The following is a 20,074-nucleotide window of genomic DNA, read 5'->3' on the forward strand; positions in this document are numbered from 1 at the left end:
CACCATCTTTATACAATAACTTGTCTACTTACCCTAACCTGCCTAGATAACCAAATTAACCTAGTTAAGCCTTTACATGTCACTTTAAGCTGTATAGAAGTGTCTTAAAAATATCTAGTCAAATATTATTTTCTGTATTATGAAATTGGGGATAAAATAAAGAGGTGGATAATAATTCAGGTTGGCTAATAATTTTGACTCTTACTGTATATGAAATTATAATACAGCATACTTATCATTATAGATACGGCCATGCGATGACTGTGGCGGGAAATATTGCTTTCTTGTTTGGAGGAGCATCAAGCGCAATCACAGAGGTGTGTGAATCCAGTAAAACAGCTTTAAACTGTTGTTCATGATGATTATTGATTTGCACCTTGTCGCCTGCTCAACAAATAAATCTTCTTTTTATCACAGGATGATCCTCCAATATACCTCAATGACTTTTACATGATTACAGGTACATTCGGTGAAATACTTTGCAATGAATCGACACTGTAAACCAGTGTTTCCCAACTATGTTCCTGGAGGCACACCAACAGTACATATTTTGGATGTCTCCCTTATCTGAATATTAACTTCAGGTTTTGGAGTCTCTTCTAATGTTTTGAGGAGTTGATTCATGTGTGTTTAATTTGGGAGAGGTTAAATGTGTACAGTTGGTGCGCCTTTAGGAACAGGGTTGGGAAACACTGCTGTAAACAAAGGCTCTTTACATGATAGTTTGCTTGTTTGCGTCATTTCAGGTGTACTTTTCTTGTGTTTTTAGTTTCAGCGGATCAAGTTACATGGGAGCTGATGCCCCAGAAAGGTGACGTTCCCTCAAGAAGAGAAGGACACACTCTGTGGTAATGGCAGATCTTCTGTAACCCTAACCTTGAGCTTGTATAAACACAGATGAGCCAAAACATTAAGAACACTGAAGCAAATATAACTAGAACCTAAAGTTTATTGATAAACTTTGATGTTGGCTTGAGAAAGCCAACGTGACTGCGCTAGGACTGGGAATGGCAGTTAGCAGGAAGCACGGCGGCGGTTGCTAGGCAGTTGCTAAAACAATTATGGCATTGTTAGGTGGTTGCTAAGCAGTTGCTAAATGGCAATGCTCGTGTACATGTTTGATCAAATGCTAATACTTAGTAGGCATTTCTAGCATATGTTATTTCATTTAGATAATCATTCATAGCATGTAGCTAATCGTTATTAGCACTTGGCTTCCATTATCATTGTTACCATGCATAGTACACAGGAAGTCCCATTTGCTAGTATGAGTCAAACAAGCCAGGTCCCTACGATGTTCTGATGTAGAGATATTGCTATTTTTAAATGGTTGCTAGGTTATACTGTTTTGTTGCTATGGGGACATTTGACAGGTTAGTGATGATACATCAAAGCTTCTTGAAAATATGAGTGATCTTAATCAACCCCGATGTTTCTATGACAGTCTTTATGAGTGTCAAAAACTGGACTTGAACATTATGTATTCCTGGTGTTGGGTTGCGGCTGGAAGGGCATTCGCTGTGTAAAACAAATGCTGGATAAGTTGGCGGTTCATTCCGTTGTGGCGACCCCTGATTAATAAAGAGACTAAGGGAATAAACATGTAAAAATGGTTTGCCGTATTTTTTTAAAAATACAATGCTTAATAAGTGTGAAAGTGATACATGCTAAAATTATCAGTAAAAAAATATGGAGTTTAAGTCAAAAATGGCTTGCCATATTTTGAGAAAAATAATGCTTAAAAATTATTTATTGGAAAACTATAAGTCTGATAAACCTTAAAGATATAGCAACAAAATCTAACACATCTAAATACAGCTTTTGGCCAAATTTGGGGCTTGTATAATTTTTTTATATGCAAAAAAATGTAATATTTATGTTAAAATATTATATGTTAAATATTTAATATTTAACATTTTTTATTAAAAAAACAATAAGTCTTATAGGCATGAGGAGATATAGCAACAATCTTGAATGCAGAAGGCACATTTTGACCACATTTGGGCCTTGTGGCATGAACGGCCTAGGAGGAGATACGTTTGTTTTCAAGGACAGAGTAGTATAACAGTATGTTGGCTTTGTCAAGCCAACATAACAAGGGCCAAACTGTTTCAGAAGATGAAGGATAGATATTTATCATTTAAATAGATGTGAAAAACACCACTTTGCTATGTTACATGAGGTTTCTGAATCACTTTTTATACCACTAATAATGTCAGAATTGATAATAACAGAGTTGACAGTAACAGATCCGACATTTCCCACCATTTTGTGCTTTAGCTTAGGATGCTAACCTTAAAGCAGACACCACACGGCATGTCTGAAACACAAATTTAGGTATTTTCATCATACACGGCTAGCAAAAAATTCTGGCCCAGATTTGGCATAAATGCTTCCTCTGTTCCCCACAGTGTGGTTAAAGGAAAGCTCTACTTGTTCGGAGGATGTTCAGACCCTGACGCTAAAGAGTGTCTTCCAGGCATTTACTGCTTTGACATCGGTGAGAATCTACAGCATTTATGACTTATACTGTGTGTAAGTGCGAGTCTTTTATATCCTCGTGTTTGTGTGTGTCCTCCAGTAACGCTGACATGGGAGAAGCTGCTGTCTGGAGGAGTTTCTCTGCGGACACTGAGACACAGCGCAGCAGCTCTGGGGGAAAACATCTATGTGTACGGAGGGATTGTGGACGGACTCGCTACTGATGACCTCATGATGTTCAACACGGGTCAGTGCTGAGAGGAGGATTCACCAGCCCGGGCTGTCAACGAAGATCAGGGAGAGGCAGTGAATCACATCAGTGGCGCCAATCAATTCACAATAATTTAGCAGCTGCTATTTATTTGTTTAATTAATTAAATATGTATCTATTTATTTATTGAAATATTGTGAATTTACAAAAGTACATTTAAATTAATAATATCAACAGCAAAATCATATTGGGGTGGCCAGAGTTTACGGCCAATGCTCGCCCACCCTTGGGGCTGTACTTATATTTTGATTCAAGTAATCGTTGGGTTAATAATAACCCAACAGGTAACCCAACAAAGGGTTGGGTTATTTAAACCCAATCCATTGAGTTGTCAAGGTTAACCCAACAATTTGGGTTACAAAAATAACGAATTAGTTGGGTTATTTTGGCAAAAAAAGTGGCTTTACCACTATATAATAATACTTTTTTATTATTATTGTTGGGTTGATTTCTCAGCCGGGTCCTAAAGGTGATAATGACTGCCGAATATCTCAAATATGTGCATCATTTCCATAAAAAAAACTGTGACTGAGGTAGAGAAAGCAGTTTTATCTGTATAGAGATCTGCTATGAAGCGCGTGTTTATATTATAAAATTAGGAGTGCTGATGAAGCAGATATAAGAAACACGACATGCAGACGTAATTTGATTAAAAAACAATATTTCTGCATTAGAATTTTATAACGCAAAAACAACATTATGCACACATATTAATACCGCTGTTCTGTGCCAGTTAAATCAGTTGACTGCTGAACTTAAAAATATTTAACCCAACTGGTTGAGTTATTAAATAAAAACACAATAAAGGTTAAAAATAACCCAACAAAGCACCAAATATTATTTTAACTATACCCTACATTTTTTGAGAGTGTACTGTACATAGTAGTTAATGTGACTTAAAACAAAGTGTAACCGTGCTAAAAAATGCTGGATTCCACACAATTTCTTCATGTTGTCCCAACACAAATCAATGAACTGTTTTTACAAATTTAAGTGGATTGATCATAACAGTAAAGTTGTCAAAAAAAATAAAGGGCCCTATCATACACCCCGCGCAATGTGGCGCAAGGCGCGGCGCAATAGTCTTTTGCTACTTTAAGTTCGGCGCAAGGGTCATTTTGAGATGTTGCACCACGCTGTTTAAATAGCAAATGCATTTGCGCTCAAATTTGCGCCATAGGCGTTCTGGTCTAAAAAAGCAGGCGTGTTTTGGCGCGTTGCTATTTTGAGAAACTGTAAATAGTCTGTTCTTTAGACCAGAACAAAACCGGTCTATTGTCTGGCGCAAAGTACGCCTGGCTTACACACTACACACAAGATGTAGAGCAATACGCAAATATCTTTACATATGAACAAGATATAATATCTTAAGGATATATATAATTAGGATATAAATATAAATTATTAAAATATCACAAAAGATTAATTTCTAGCCTACATGAATTTAAAAACCACTGCCTTCATACTTTCTTCATCTCGGGAGGCTTTTTCAGTTCATTCAGTTTGCTTTTGTATAATGTTATTATTATTAGCAGGATTATTTATTATATCCATATTTATATTTGTTTTATTAAAAACAAGCTTAGATTTGCCCACCTGTCAGGATTTAGACCATATGGGGCATGGCAGGTGTATTTGGACATAACTCAGTATTTTGAGCACACTTTGTTATTATTGTTCATTTATTCGTTTGCTGGAAATTAGAACTGAATTTAGAAATAGTTTTGAAAAATCTTTGCGCTTAACAATTGAAATTAATTATTTATAGGCTAATTGATGTCTGTGCGGTAAGGTTTCCCTATCCACGAGAGCAAAAGTGAAAGTGAACTTACTTTACGTCATGTTAATAGCAATGCGCTTATGGTGCGACGCAGCTGGTTCTTAAAGGTAATGGGAGATGAGACTCTGATTGGTTTATTCTCAAAACACACCTATAACTCATTAAGAAAATAAACTCAACCCTTTTAGACTATGCGCCACGGCGCAAGGCAGATTTCCCGTCCTTAAATTAGCAAAAACGTGTCCTGACACGCCCTGAAAGCGTTTGCGCCCTGCGTTTTGAGCTCTGCGCATGGACCGTCAAAATAGAGCCCAAAGAATTGTGTTGATTCAGCTTGATTTAAATAAGAAGTTTGACCACATAGCACAAGTCATTTTTGAAGTGTATTAAATAACTAATACTGATCACTCTTTCAGCATCACTGAACTGGATGCCTATTAAAACAGCAGGAGCTCTGCCTTCAGAAAGGTAAACGGACATTTTCACTGCAAATATGTGTGTAGAAATACATATGAAATAGTGTTTGTTTTTTAACAGAGTGAATGAGTGTCAAAAGCTGACCATCTGTTGGAAAGTGCTGAACGTTGTGGTTTTCCTCTTTTCTCCTGCAGATATAATCACTCGTGCGCTGCGGTCGGGGAGCAGATCTTTCTGTTTGGTGGATGTTCAGAGGACGGATCTCTGCTTAAAGACATGTACGCCCTCAATACAGGTATAACTACGATCAAACGGGTTTCCAAATCGTGCACACATTTGAACATCTGAGTGTTATGAGACAATACTGTATGTTTCCCCATAGAGACCCTGCTGTGGGAACAGTTTAAAGTAAAGGGAGATTCTCCTGTTGTTTGTGCTGGTCAAACCTTTACGCCACATCATGACAAGGTAACACGGTTTTACTACAGTTTCCACTACATTTATATACATTTATAAGCCTCACTGTATGTTTCCCCAATTTCAGTTTAACGTTTGTTTTTTAATCATAATAGTTTTAATAACTCATTTCTAGTAACTTATTTGTTTTATCTTTGCCATGATGACAGTAAATAATATTAGACTAGATATTCTGCAAAGACACTATTCAGCTTAAAGTGACATTTAAAGGCTTAACTAGGTTAATTAGGCAGGTTAGGGTAATTAGGCAAGTTATTGTATAACAGTGGTTGGTTCTGTAGACTATCGAAACAGATATTGCTTAAAAGGGCTAATAATATTGACCTTAAAATGGTTTAAAAATTAAAAAACTGCTTTTATTATAGCTGGATTAAAACAAATAAAAAATTTTCTCCTGTAGAAAACTATTAGACGAAATACTGTGAAAAATCCTGAATTTGTTAAACACAGAGAAGGTCACTGGTTCGAGCCCCAGCTAGGCCAGTTGGCATTTCTGTGTGGAGTTTTCATGTTCTCCCGGTGTTGGCGTGGATCTCCTCCGGGTGCTCCGGTGTCCCCACAGTTCAAACACATGCGCTATAGGGGAACTGGGTAAGCTAAATTGACCGTAGTGTATGTGTGTGAATGAAAGTGTATGGGTGTTTCCCAGTGATGGGTTGCAGCTGGAAGGGCATCCGCTGCGTAAAACATATCATGAAATAGTTGGCGGTTCATTCTGCTGTGGCAACCTGATTAATAAAGGGACTAAGGCGTAAGGAAAAATGTATGAATTAATATGTTTTCTAATAGTTGTAATAATAATTAATAATAATAATTAATAAATTGTATATTTTTACTTAGATATTACAAGATTCACTCCTTTTTTATAGAAATAACAATCTGCAGGATCATTTGACTCTAATGATTGGTGTAGAAATGCTGAAAATTCAGTTTTCTTATCAGATTAAATAAAAAATACTTATTTTAAATAGTTTTAAAGGGGACCTATTGTGCAAAAAATCCTTTTAAAAGGGGGTTAAACACAGTTGTGTGATAGCAGTGTGTGAATATATCCAGCCCTTAATGGTACAAAATTCATTAATTCTATTTTTACGATCACAGTTGATAAAAGCAGAAACACTTTGATTGACATTCTCCCTTTGTACATGTCATCAGAGGAGGAAGGCCCCGCCCACTAGTGACCATCTCTCCCTCATAAGCGTAAACAGCCCTGAGTGAAGGCATCTGTTTTGAATCTGCTGCTAGGTATTTTTACCTCCACCCTTTTTCCTAAAAGGGTTGGGAGCACAGACTCATTTGAATCTTAGCCAGAGTCACAAAAATGGCTCACCTAAAAGACATAAAGGCCCCGTTTACACTAATGCGTTTTAGTTTGAAAACGCATAAGTTTTGCCACTGTTACGCAATCCGTCCACACTACGGCAGAGTTTTTGAGCGCTGAAAACGGAGCCTTTTGGAAACGCTGGAGAGGCCATTTTCATTTTAAAACGCTGCTGCTCCATCTCAGTGTGGATGAGGGAAAACGGAGACATCTGAAAACGGAGGCGGGGCTGCTGAGATCCGCTACCTGATTGGGGCTTTTGTGTCATTGCGTATCCTTCCCTTATTCGTCAAGCCCCTATCACATGACTATAACACATGGCTTTAACGCTACCGGAAGACAGCAGACCAGCCTTCACTGTAAACAACAACACGATACAGAAATGGGAGCGTTGTTTGCACTATTGTCTGTTTTAGGCGCCATTGTGCAGTTATTCATTTGTTACGTTTAGTAACAACTCGACCTCGCCGTCTGTCCACAAAAATACCTCTATTGCTTTCTTTGCCATCGTGTTCATAGTTCAACCGGCGTTTGTTGACTAACTATAACTAAATGTCGAGCAAGACACATGCTTCTTGTTTATACTAGAACACGCATGCCCAGAGTGCGCGAATGGTCACGTGATATAGGTTTTTGGTGACGTAGTGTGGATGGAGATATGTTCAGAAACGCTAGTTGAAACGCGAGTGTGGACGCGGATCGTTTTTGATCTAAAACACCGTCTTAAAACTAAAACGCACTAGTGTAAACGGGGCCAAAGCCTTAAAGGGTCAGTTTCATTCTTTCATTTTCTTGTCGGCTTAGTCCCTTTATTAATTTGGGGTCGCCACAGCGGGATGAACTGCCAACTTATCCAGCACATGTTTACATAGTGGATGCCCTTCCAGCCGTAACCCATCTCTGGGAAACATCTACACACACTCATTCACACTCATACACTACAGACAATTTAGCCTACCCAATTCACTTGTACCACATGACTTTGGCCTGTGGGGGAAACCAGAGCACCCGGAGGACACCGGTTTTGGTCACTTTCTAAGAACCTAAAATCAACCAAATATCAACGTCATTTGACGTCGTTATTGGACATCAAAATAACATTGTCCTTAGACACTGGCCATTGAATTTTAGTCACCTGACATCACAACCTAAATCTAACCTAATATTAACGTCTTATGACGTTGTTAGCCTGCTGGGCAATAACTAGGTGCACTACAGAATGTTACGTTTACACACACTTGTACAAATTAGATGTAAATGCATCAGCTTTTAACAGCGTAATACTCACTACTCTGGGTACTTTTTTTACTCACACTTTGAGTAATATTTACAGTAGATACTTTTACTCTACTTGCACTACTTTTTTACTTGGTTATGATTTTTCTGTTCTCTTCCACTACTGCTTTTGACCCCAGGATATTTACTTGTTTGGAGGAACGGTCAGCAGTCCTGACGGAGGGGTGTCATCGACTAACGAAATTCACAAACTAAGCATTGGTAAGATGAGAGGCAAAACCGAGAATGAAAGTCTTTTACCAGGAAACTTTCTTCTGAAGACTGTTTCCTGTGAATAAATAAAGACTAGCACTCTTCCTGTGTAACCAGCAAAGATGAAGTGGAAGGTGCCGCTGTATGTGGGCATCCCTCCCTGCAGACGCCACGGACACACAGCTTTCATCATCCACAGCCATGTACGTGTGTTTCTGTTAATGCTTCGTTTGTTTAAAGGCGCCCCTTATGCAAAACTCCCTTTAAGCACAGTTGTGTGGAAACAGTGTGTCATATAACCAGCTTCTGATGGTAAACAGTTCATTAATTCGTTATAATCACTCTTGATAAAAACTGTCTGCAGAAACACTTGGATTGATTTTCTCCCTTTGTACGTGTCATTAGAGGGGAAAAGCCCCGCCCACTAGTGACCTTCTCTCCCTCATTAGCATAAACAGCCCTAAGTTAGAAGCAGCCAACTGCCATTAGAGTTCTCTAGAGTTCCACATCGAGAGAAGTCAGCTGAGGTGGCTCGGGCATCTGTTTCGGATGCTTCCTGGACGCCTACCTAGGGAGGTGTTCCAGGCATGTCCCACCAGGTGGAGGCCTCGGGGAAAACTCAGGACACGCTGGAGGGACTATGTCTCTCCGCTGGCCTGGGAACGCCTCTGGATCCCCTCGGAGGAGCTGGAGGAAGTGTCTGGGGAGAGGGAAGTCTGGGGTTCTCCCCTAAGGCCCCGTTTACACTAATGCATTTTAGTTTGAAAACGCTTAAGTTTTGCTACGGTTACGCCAACCGTCCACACTACGCCGGAGTTCTCGAGCGCCGAAAACGGATAGTTTCGAAAACGCTGGAGAGGCCGTTTTCATTCTGAAACGCTGCTGCTCCGTCTCAGTGTGGATGATGGAAAACGGAGACATCTGAAAACGGAGGCGGAGCTGCAGACATTCGCCTCTCTGATTGGGGCTTTTCCTCAATATTAAGTAGCCCACACACAGTTCAGTCCTGCATTCTCTCCGTGTAAGTTCAGACTTCGCAAGTTTGATCAAGGCTGCAGTCTCTTCTTCTCAGTTTGATATGGACAACAGACTATACCGAGGACACGCGTCAATCTTCAAAGGGAACAGTGTACTTTATAACTTCATTCACATCACCCTGGCTACGTTGTTTCACTTTCTCAACAATAAAATGTAAACATGATTTAAGGAACTGCCTATTTTCATTTTAATATTAGCAACTAAACAGACAGCAGAAATGTTGAGGCGCCGTGCTGTATAATATGAGCATCATCTTCACTGTGTGGATATTTATAACAAAACGGAGCCGATAACAACTGTCTCCTTTCAATTTCAGTGAAAATACGAAACACAGCCTCTCTTTTGCTGAATATCAGTTTTAATAATCGATAATGGCCATTATAAAAGTATAACATACAATAAGTTTATACATTACAGGTAATAAAGGCTATCGATCAGTCAATATACAGAATGTACGTGCTTACATTAATCATTAACTTATCTTTGCACTCAGCCAAAACACGTTACCTGAGAACAAGTAATACATTCCAATGATCAAAGTCAGGGAATATGTCGTTAGATAAAGACAACAAGATGAATGAAACATCACGTTTAATAAATATAGTGAGATTAGATCCAGCTTGCTTGATGAGAAGTCCGACTAGCAGAGCTCTCATCTGGGTAGATGGGTGCAGCGCTTGCCAAAGAATGTGTGTGTGGTCACGTTATGTGCGTTTTCAGCGTTTTGGTGTGGACGGAGAGCAGTTCAGAAACGCTGGGTAAAACGCAAGTGTGGACGCGGATTGTTTTCATTCTAAAACGCCGTTTTAAAACTAAAACGCACTAGTGTAAACGGGGCCTAAGACTCCTAAGACTCGGCCCCAGAAAAGTGTGAGAAGATGAATGAATGAAAAAAATGAATGAATGAATAAAAAAATGAATATCCATTAAAAACTTAAAAGTAATCAGATGTAATCAATTACTTTACTTTTATTAGGTGATCGAAAAGTTAAACTACTTATTACATTTTAAATAAGGTCGTTTGTTATCTCTAATCTATTAAATTTCCTTAATGAGTTATAGGTGTGTTTTGAGAATAAACCAATCAGAGTCTCATCTCCCATTCCCTTTTAGAGCCAGCTGCGGCGCGCCATAAGCGCATTGCTATTAACATGACGTAAAGTACTTTCACTTTAATAGTAACCTCCCCAACACTGCCTGTTATTAGCGTCTATTGACGTTCTTTGCCTGCTGAGATAATAGAATTCAAAATCTGCATTTTAGCTTAGAGCGTGAAGCGATTCTCAGTGTCAATGCTCTGTAATGTGAAACTTCCACAAAAGTTTGATTTAGCTAAACCATAATTAATTGAGTAATAGCCTTTACTTGTTTAACTTCTTTCTTTACATAAAAAGAAAACTCATAAAGGTAGTCATGAATCAGTTTTGGGTGACTGTCCCTTTAAGTGTGTGTCTTTCTCTCCTTGGTTGCAGCTTTACGTGTTTGGAGGCAGAAATGAAGAGCAAGACTTTAATGACCTGAAAGTGATGAAGTTAATAAACCCCTCAGAGAGACAGCCAGGTACGTACTGTTACCTATCTATTGTACTCTGCTGTCAATACTAATTATCATTATACTTGAGATTGATTTGTAATTCCCTTTTCTTCAGTGATGAAGGAGATTTTATCGGAGTTCGGCCTGCAGGGTGTCAGTAACAGGTGGATGTGTGTCTGTGACTAAATACGTTACCAGTTTCATTACCGGTTTTCTGTTATTCAAATCATTTCCTCTTGATCAGCTTCACTCCGACAAAGATTCCCAATGTGAAGTATGAGCTGAGTCAGTCTCCAGTGACCGTGAAGAGCTGCAGGACTGAAAACATCATCCAGGTGGTTCACCTCACAACATAACCAGTGTTTCGTATACGCTGCTGTACAAATGTCTGAGGCCAGAAAGATTAGCAGGAGACCCCTCAGTTTAAAGGAACACAACACACGCTCATTTACAGACATTGACTAGCCATTGAATTCGGTCACCTGACATCACAACCTAAATCTAACCTAATATTAACGTCTTATGACGTCGTGAGCCTGCTGGGCAATAACTAGGTGCACTACAGAATGTTACGTTTACACACACAAGTACAAATTAGATGTAAATGCATCAGCTTTTAACAGCGTAATACTCACTACTCTGAGTACTTTTGAAATGTTTACTTTTTACTCACACTTTGAGTAATATTTACAACAGATACTTTTACTCTACTTGCACTACTTTTTTTTTTTTTTACTTGGTTACGACTTTTCAGTTCTCTTTCCACTACTGCTTTTGACCCCAGAAAGATTAGCAGGAGTAGTTTAAAGAAACACAACATATGCTCATTTAGGCTCAGCTTAATAAACCTTTAATTTGCTGCTTAGTTATTTTGGTAGCATTTGGTAGGATTAGTGCTGTAGAATAAGATCATGTAGAATATGTGATTTGGTTCGAGCCTAGGCTTAGTTGGCGTTTCTGTGTGGAGTTTGCATGTTCTCCCTGTGTTCACGTGGGTTTCCTCCGGGTGCTCAGGTTTCCCCCACAGTCCAAAGACATGCGGTACAGGTGAATTGGGTAGGCTAAATTGTCCGTAGTGTATGAGAGTGTGAATGAGTGTGTATGGCTGTTTCCCAGAGATGAGTTGCAGCTGGAAGGGCATCCGCTGCATAAAAACGTGCTGGATAAGTTGGTGGTTCATTCCGCTGTGGCGACCCCGGATTAATAAAAGGACTACGAAAAGAAAATGAATGAATGAATGTTTAATTAAGTAGTAATGACTTCTGTCAAAGTATGTAAAATTTACTGATCTTACAGCTGAAGATAAAATAATAATTATTGACTTTTTAATTCTGTTTTCCAAGAGCTGTTTTACAGAGTATCCTTCACAGTATTTCCTATTGTATTTTAACTTCTGGAAAAGGTCTTAAAGGTGTAATATCTTAAAGATACAAAAGTGTACCTTTAGAAAAGCCCCAGTTTTGTAGCTTTATTTCTGAGTGTATATATGGAGATTTGAGCTTTAAATCTAAATGAACACACAAAGGGATGTGTATGCTTTTCTTTATATGAGCTTTAATGTTACCAATGTTATTTTCCCCAGGTGAGCGCTCATAGAGATTTCAGTGCAGTTCGCGAGGAAGCCATGAACATGATCTACAAAGCGTTTGCCCTGTTAGACGAGGAGTTCCAGAAGCTGGACAGGTAAAGATTTTGCAGGCTTCTGGAGATTTCTGGAATATCGGGGACTTTTAAAAGGGCTATTCCAGACATTGAAAGTCAGAGATTTTTATTTTATTTATTTATGTATTTTTTATCTGTTAAAAATATCTGTATATCAGCAGTTTTCCATATTTTGTGATTTAATTTTTTTTATATCTGTTCTCACAGCATCTGACTTTAGTGACTGACAGCTTACAAGCGGGAAAGAAATTGAATATAGCTGGAAAATTGCATAGCAATAGGCATCAAATTTTGATAAATGGAAAATACAATTTAAACACCAAACAAAAATCCAAACGAAAAAATTCTACCCTGTAAAAGGCATCTGTTAATTAACAGTTTCTGTTTTTTTGTGATTCACAAGTGTTTTGAAAACAGATTTCACTATTGAAAACAGAAGTCTAATATAATGTTAATGGATGGACATTTTGATTCAACATGAACATGACTGAAGTTGAATCTTTTTATTACCTTTGTCAATTTTTGGGCTTAACTTCTTATGAATGTAGGAAAACTGATGCGCTTAGCACCATCACTGACAAAAGTCAGGGGAAAGCAGAGAGAGCGAGTGCGCGCGACATCGAGAGCGTGCGAGAGAGGCCTCAGTCATATCTCCGTCTGCCATCGATGGCTGATCTCGCTTCTCTGAGGCGTTTTAGTTGTGCACAAAAATATGCGTCAGAATGTAGGGGGGCCAAGCTTGTTGACAAGCCGCCCCAGAACTGCCACTGTTTTCAATAGGGGTTAATAAAAGGTCCTGTGTTTTAGTAGTAGTTAGTAGTAGTAAAACTTTTTTTGTCCTTGACAGGAGATTTGTTATGGGCATCGCCATATTGCTGCAGAAATTCACTAAAACAAGCAATAAAAAACAATACAAAATAAACAAAATTACAAAACTTATTAATCCTAATTAAGATAGACTCTTATGAAATAAACCTACTGAAACAGGTACAAATTATTTCTACACTTAACCTACACTTTGGAACTCTATATCTTCTTCCAGAGGGAAGCAGTTCGTAATGTGTTTTCTGGTTGAAATATTGTTTTTTTGTGTTTTCAAAAATAACATTACATCTGGTTGATGCAATCTTTAAAGGGCCATGAAACCCCCTCGTTTCAGCAGGGTGTTTTCACACCTCTACTTTGGAAAAAGTCAGAAAAGTGGGCGTGTCCAGCTCTGTTTAGGGGGGAGTGTCGGAGGAAGAAAAGAGGCATGGTGTGGGAGTGTCTATTTGGGCGCGCTGAATTTCAGAGTCAAAACACACACACACACACAAACACACAGGAGAAAGTGATGATGTTTAACCTACATGGACATGTGTAGTCAGATTATTTGCCAAATTATTAAATGGTGGACTTTAACTGCAGTTTGGCTCTTTCATTCAGGGAATTCATTCATGCCCCTCCCGACAAACTTGATATTTGATTCGAGGAACTGCTCTAAGCGTGTATTTTTCATGCAATGTTTGATACCGCACGGCAAATGAGAGAAAAAAAACCCTCAGCATTTCCCGGAAACTTAAATGCACACGGCAGGTAGTGTCAGAAAGCCGCATGTGTTATTCCGGTCACAAAATGCAGCGAAAATCCTACACGAGGTTAAAGTTTAATTGTAACTGTTAGTGCTAACTTGTTTACACTCGGTGCAATAGTTTGTTCGATACGAATAAAATACGAACTAAATAAACAAAGAGCACTGGTCGCTCACTTACCAAATCTGTAGAGACAGGACAATCACCAGCAACTAGAGCCGCGTCTTTATTAAGAGGAGACTACAAGTGAATCCGGATCTCAGCGTTTGCAGATGAGAACAGTTCTCAGGTAAACAATAATCCTCCTTAGACACGTAAGTTATTGTTGTCGAGCGTCGCGTACACTGTTAATCCACACGTGACGCCAGCTGAGCTCTCACAGAGAGAAAATGAAAACAAAACTGAACTGCAGCAAACTATAAAAGCAACACTTCATGCTTGTTTTGCCAACACAACGAGGCGTCTCTGTCCTGAAAACACTGTGACAGTAATGAATATTAATGAAGTTGCACAATAGAGCGCGCTGATTGGTTTGAACCAAGCCTTACTCATGCATTAATGCAGCACACTGTAAGACGTAATAAGACACACTCTGGCACAGACGTCCAGTCTGCACGCTGGAATACACGCTATTATGTCATGACCGTGACGCAGCTTCAAAAATTCGTTTCAAACCGGAAGTACGAATTTGCTTGAAATAACGCAAAAACAACCAATTTACACTTTTTAGTGAAATATAGGTGTCCTAATAGTGTTTTTAGCAGTGTGGGACACATATACGACTGTCAACAGCTCAAAAAATGTGTTTTGGTGTATCGTGACCCTTTAAAAGAGAAGTAGGTGATCTGCCAAAATGCTAACCGTTAGCATAATATCTTTGAAACACAGTCCCGCCACTGCCTTCCAAAGCCATGCCTCCTGAAATCACGAACGTGCAAATTAAAGATGACAGTAGACAACCCACTAGATCATGTCATTCGCCAGTTAGAAAACTTTACAGTACTTTATAATAATACAAGTCTGAACGAAAAACTGTCTGATATCTAGCACGTTTTCAGTTGTGTAGCAAGCAAAGCTTGTCATAATGGGCCATATTTCAATATTCCTTATGAAACTGAAAATAGTCACATCAAGCTTTCACTGGCTGAACGACAACAAATCCGTGCATAAAACAACGCAATCTACATCAGCTTCGCGTGACTAAAAGAGTTTAAAACAGAACATTACCTGTCTAACAGAAATACTTCAGCCATGGTGTCGTCCTTCCTCCAGCTTGCAAAAGCAACTCCATGATTGGTTCAGGATTTTAAAAAGTTTTGATTCAGTATTTGATTTTAGCGCTGCCGCTCTCTCTCTCGTGTGTGTGCATGTGGCGCGCATGTGCGTGCAAATGGCGGATCTGCGTGAACAAGGGTGCGCAGATGTACAAATCTACATTTGTTGACAGACAGTTTGGACTACTTACAACCCAGGCTCTTTTTTTTAAATTGTATTCCCGTGGACGTTTCTGGAGACTGTGAAATACGTCCCTGGAGGTACGTATTTTTGCGTTTTTTGTTTCGCTAACAAGAGGCAGCTGTTTGCGCTTTCATATCTCAAATGTCTCTCACGAGTGCCATTCACGCCCATGCTGTTCTCGCGTAAACCCACCAGAGGCCGCTGTCGACCAACTGAATGGCTGAATGATTGACTTGGCGACCGGCCAATCGACTGTCCCACCCTCCTCCTTCCCTAAACCCAACCAATTTTACTGATTGACCTTCCCGCCCGCTTACTTCCCTAAACCCAACAGACAGTTTACAAAAGCTGTCCAGAAAAAGAAAAGCCCTCGTCTGATTTTTACCACATTTTCGGATTTTACCACATTCTCACCCTGTTATTCACTCGTTCATTTTATTTTTTGGACTCTGTTTTCGTCTTTCCTGATTTCTGATACTGCTCTTCCCCGGACTCATCGTCGTGGTCAGCTTCTCTCGGTCTCAAGTCCGCCTACGTACACAATGAGCTAACTGGACAAACTGGTTGCGGCGGGAAAGCCCCCCACACGGAGGTAAGCGGTCAGCTGGTAAGCACGAAAAGGAACAATGTCATACCGCCCCCTAGCGTTTCTTTTAATAAATTAAATGCAGCCATACGTACCTCCGGCTACATAATTCGCGGTCTCCAGAAACGTCCACGGGACTATGTTTTTAGAATGAGCCTGGGTTGGCTACTTATCATAACTGTAGGAATTATCAGCTCGACAATATTTAATTGGAACATTTTTTAGTCTTAGTCTGCCTCACCCAGAATACAAAAATACACACATTTAGGTCATTTACTTTAATCATTACTATTAGACTGTGTAGAGACTTTCAACCAGCACAACAACAAATGTGTCTGAAGACAATCACCTACTACTGCACCTTTAGAGTGAGAAACGTGAATATCTTTCACTAATTGTCTAAATCTCACGAACACAAACACATGAATCTATTTTGAATCTTCTGAAACAGAGAAAAGGAAGCAGTAGCTGCAGACACCGAGGCTCTGCAGATGGAGAAAGATGCCCAAAACGAGCTTCTGCTGAGACAGAAACAGGTACACAGTGACTGATTTTCTGGGATGTGTCTGTTCTTGCTCTTCTGTGTGACTGAAGGAAGCCTAATGTTGTGTTTGGACAGGATCTTCAGGATCTGCTGGAAAGACACAAAGCTCAGAACGAGGCCTGGCTGCGAGCGCGAGCAGAAGAGAACGACAGGGAGCGGAAAGAGCTGTGTAAACTGAGGGTGTGTGACCTTAAAATAACCACAAACATCCACTTCAGACAAGCCGTTGTAAAAAATGGCTTTTTTTAGAGGTTTCATCTTCATATTGAAGCATTCGGTGTCTGATCTGCAGCACCGGACAGAATCTGCTCACTTTTTTTTATTTTTGCTAGGGTGCTGTAAGTGGATGCAAGGGTGTGGCTAGTAAGTTGAAAGGTCATCAGTGATTGGCAGATTGGTAGTATTTAAATGAGCCCAACTGTAAGTCTGTATGACAGTCTGGTGGAAAGTTATGAGGTCACAAAGTTTGGTTCAATGTTAAGTCAATGGGACTTTTCCAAATTTTCCAGGACAGTTTTCGGAAAACCGTAACTGATCAGTTGGAAAAGATATAGCAACTTAATTCAGGATAGGTTTGGAGGTTTGGTGTTTATTTGGTGGTTGTAGTATGAATAGTCTAGGAGGAGATGTGTTTTTAAAATTGTCTAAGAAGAAGAAGAAGACGGAAGAATAACTAGATTATTAAAGTTCGGCGAGACAAACTTTGAGGCTGGCTTGAGAAAGCCTGTTGTTTGGTAAGCATTTCTAGCATGTTAAAGTACTTAGCTAATCATTATTAGGCTGGCTTAGAAATGCTTTAGTAAGCTAGAAATGCTTACTAAACATTGAGGAACATCTATAGAACACAGCTTTATTTATCTATCTATCTATCTATCTATCTATCTATCTATCTATCTATCTATCTATCTATCTATCTATCTATCTATCTATCTATCTATCTATCATGCTAATAACATGCAAATTCATTCTAGAATTGTGCTAATAACATGCTAAATCATGCTAGAATCATGTTAGTAACATGTTAATTCATGATAGAATCATGCTAGTAACATGCTAATTCATGCTAATAACATGCTAATTCATGCTAGAATCATGCTAATTAATGCTAACATGCTAACTCATGCTAGAATCTTGTTAGTAACATGTTAATTCATGATAGAATCATGCTAGTAACATGCTAATTCATGCTAATAACATGCTAATTCATGGTAGAATCATGCTAATTAATGCTAACTCATGCTAGAATCATGTTAGTAACATGTTAATTCATGATAGAATCATGCTAGTAACATGCTAATTCATCCTAATAACATGCTAATTCATGCTAGAATCATGCTAACATGCTAGAATCATGCTAAGAACATGCTAATTCATGCTAACATGCCAACTCATGCTAATTCATGCTAGAATCATGCTAGTAACATGCTAATTCATGCTAGAAACATGCTATTAACATGCTAATTCATGCTAACATGCTAACTTATGCTTGAATCATGATAATAACATGCTAGAACCATGCTAGTAGCATGTTAATCCATGCTAAAATCATGCTAGTAACATGCTAATTCATGCTAGAATCATGCTAATAACATGCTAATTCATGCTAGGATCATGCTAATTCATGCTATAATCATACTAGTAACATGCTAATACATGATGGAATCATGCTAGTAACATGCTAATTCATGCTAGAGTCATGCTAATAACATGGTAATTCATGCTAGAATCATGCTAGTAACATGCTAATTCATGCTAGAATCATGCTAATAACATGCTAATTCATGCTAGTAGCATGCTAATTCATGCTAATAACATGCTAGTAACATGCTAATTTATGCTAGTAACATGCTAATTCATGCTACAATCATGCTAATAAGATGCTTATCTATCTATCTATCTATCTATCTATCTATCTATCTATCTATCTATCTTTTCATACTTTTTAAAACTGTTTAAACTAAATAATCTATTACCAACAGGCCAGCCTCAAAATTTGTCTCGACGAACTTTAATAATCTAATACGTTTACCATTAGAAGCTGGTTATGTTCACAGATTGTTCCCACACAACTGTGTTTAAACATTTTAGACCCCTTATAAAATAGATTTTTGCATAATAGCTCCCCTTTAAGTCAGCCGTACCTGCACAAACAGTGATTTTCTCACACTGTGATGACTGAAAAACACAGTAGGAGCCATTCGCAATGACCTCACACCAAAAACTGCCAAATGCCTCTTCATTAAGCATGCATGGAGTGTGGTGCTGTTGAACATTTGCCCGTGCCGCGTCACCTGCCGACTCTCACGTATTGACGGGGTCTGAATGTTGCAGGAGGAGGTGCTCCAGGAGCAGGAGAGGCTGAAAGAGGAGCAGAGCAACATCCAAAAACGCAGCGAGCAGCTCCTGTCCATAATGCAGCAGTTCAAAGGCATGTGAAGACACTGTCTCCATGGCAACGGCAGAGGGAGACGAAACAGCCAGATTGATGCCACTCCCTTACTCTCATATTTGGGTTTGTTTGTCTGCCTGAGGACTCGCTTATTTCTTCAGTGTGTGTGTGTGTGTGTGTGTGTGCTAATGGATGTCACAATGCATTAGACAACCTCATTATCTGGAATACCTGTGGAACACAGAGTGATTTATGGTGCGTTTGAGCAGATTTTTTCTGAATCGTGATGAAGTAAACTGAGGTTGAGCACCAAGGTCTATGTCATTTATTTTTCACCTATCTTTACAAGCTTGTGCTGGATGATGAAATTGATCTATCCGATGCATGATTTTACAACCTAAAGTGGAGCTATTATGCAAAAAAACACTTTTATAAAGGGGTTTAAACAGTGAATACACTAACCGGCCACTTTATTAGGTACACCTGTCCAACTGCTCGTTAATGCACATTTCTGATCAGCCAATCACATGGCAGCAACTTAATTACATTTAGACATGTAGACAGGATCAAGACGATCTGCTGCAGTTTAAACTCAGCGACGAAAGATGATTTAAGTGGCTTTAAACGTGGCATGGTTGTTTGTGCCAGACGGGCTGGTCTGAGTATTTCAGAAACTGCTGATTTACTGGGATTTTCATGCACAACCATCTCTAGGGTTTACAGAGAGAATGGTCCGAAAAAGAGGAAATATCCAGTGAGCGGCAGTTCTGTGGGCGCAAATGCCTTGTTGATGCCAGAGGTCAGAGGAGAATGGCCAGACTGGTTCCAGCTGATAGAACGGCAACAGTAACTCAAATAAGCACTCGTTACAACCGAGGTCTGCAGAAGAGCATCTCTGAACACACAACACATCCAATCTCTATAGCAGCAGAAGACCACACCGGGTGCCGCTCCTGTCCACCAAAACTGGACAATAAAAGCTTGGAGAAACGTTGCCTGGTCTGCGAAATTCGGATGGTCGGTCAGAATTTGGTGTCACCAACATGAAAGCATGGATC

At 39.3% G+C, this 20,074-nt stretch overlaps 1 protein-coding gene across 9 annotated transcripts in view; it reads left to right on the forward strand.

Moving 5' to 3' along the window:
* The window catches only part of zmp:0000001301, a 25,339-nt gene extending 6,009 nt beyond the window's left edge, over positions 1–19,330 (forward strand). For all 9 annotated transcript variants that reach the window (XM_009305064.5, XM_073914362.1, XM_005172587.6 and 6 more), the window contains 17 exons: positions 245–317; positions 418–460; positions 770–848; positions 2,412–2,500; positions 2,582–2,728; positions 4,949–5,000; positions 5,144–5,244; positions 5,332–5,417; positions 8,163–8,244; positions 8,353–8,438; positions 10,746–10,833; positions 10,922–10,970; positions 11,051–11,141; positions 12,389–12,489; positions 16,535–16,619; positions 16,703–16,807; positions 18,959–19,330. In XM_009305064.5, coding sequence (XP_009303339.1) covers positions 245–317; positions 418–460; positions 770–848; positions 2,412–2,500; positions 2,582–2,728; positions 4,949–5,000; positions 5,144–5,244; positions 5,332–5,417; positions 8,163–8,244; positions 8,353–8,438; positions 10,746–10,833; positions 10,922–10,970; positions 11,051–11,141; positions 12,389–12,489; positions 16,535–16,619; positions 16,703–16,807; positions 18,959–19,063 — 1,462 coding nt within the window. In that variant the 3' untranslated portion in view covers positions 19,064–19,330. The remainder of the gene's footprint in view (positions 1–244; positions 318–417; positions 461–769; positions 849–2,411; positions 2,501–2,581; positions 2,729–4,948; positions 5,001–5,143; positions 5,245–5,331; positions 5,418–8,162; positions 8,245–8,352; positions 8,439–10,745; positions 10,834–10,921; positions 10,971–11,050; positions 11,142–12,388; positions 12,490–16,534; positions 16,620–16,702; positions 16,808–18,958) is intronic.
* The last annotated feature ends 744 nt before the right edge of the window (positions 19,331–20,074 follow it).

Source organism: Danio rerio, chromosome 10 (genome assembly GCF_049306965.1).
Source record: "Danio rerio strain Tuebingen ecotype United States chromosome 10, GRCz12tu, whole genome shotgun sequence".
Lineage (NCBI taxonomy): Eukaryota > Metazoa > Chordata > Actinopteri > Cypriniformes > Danionidae > Danio > Danio rerio.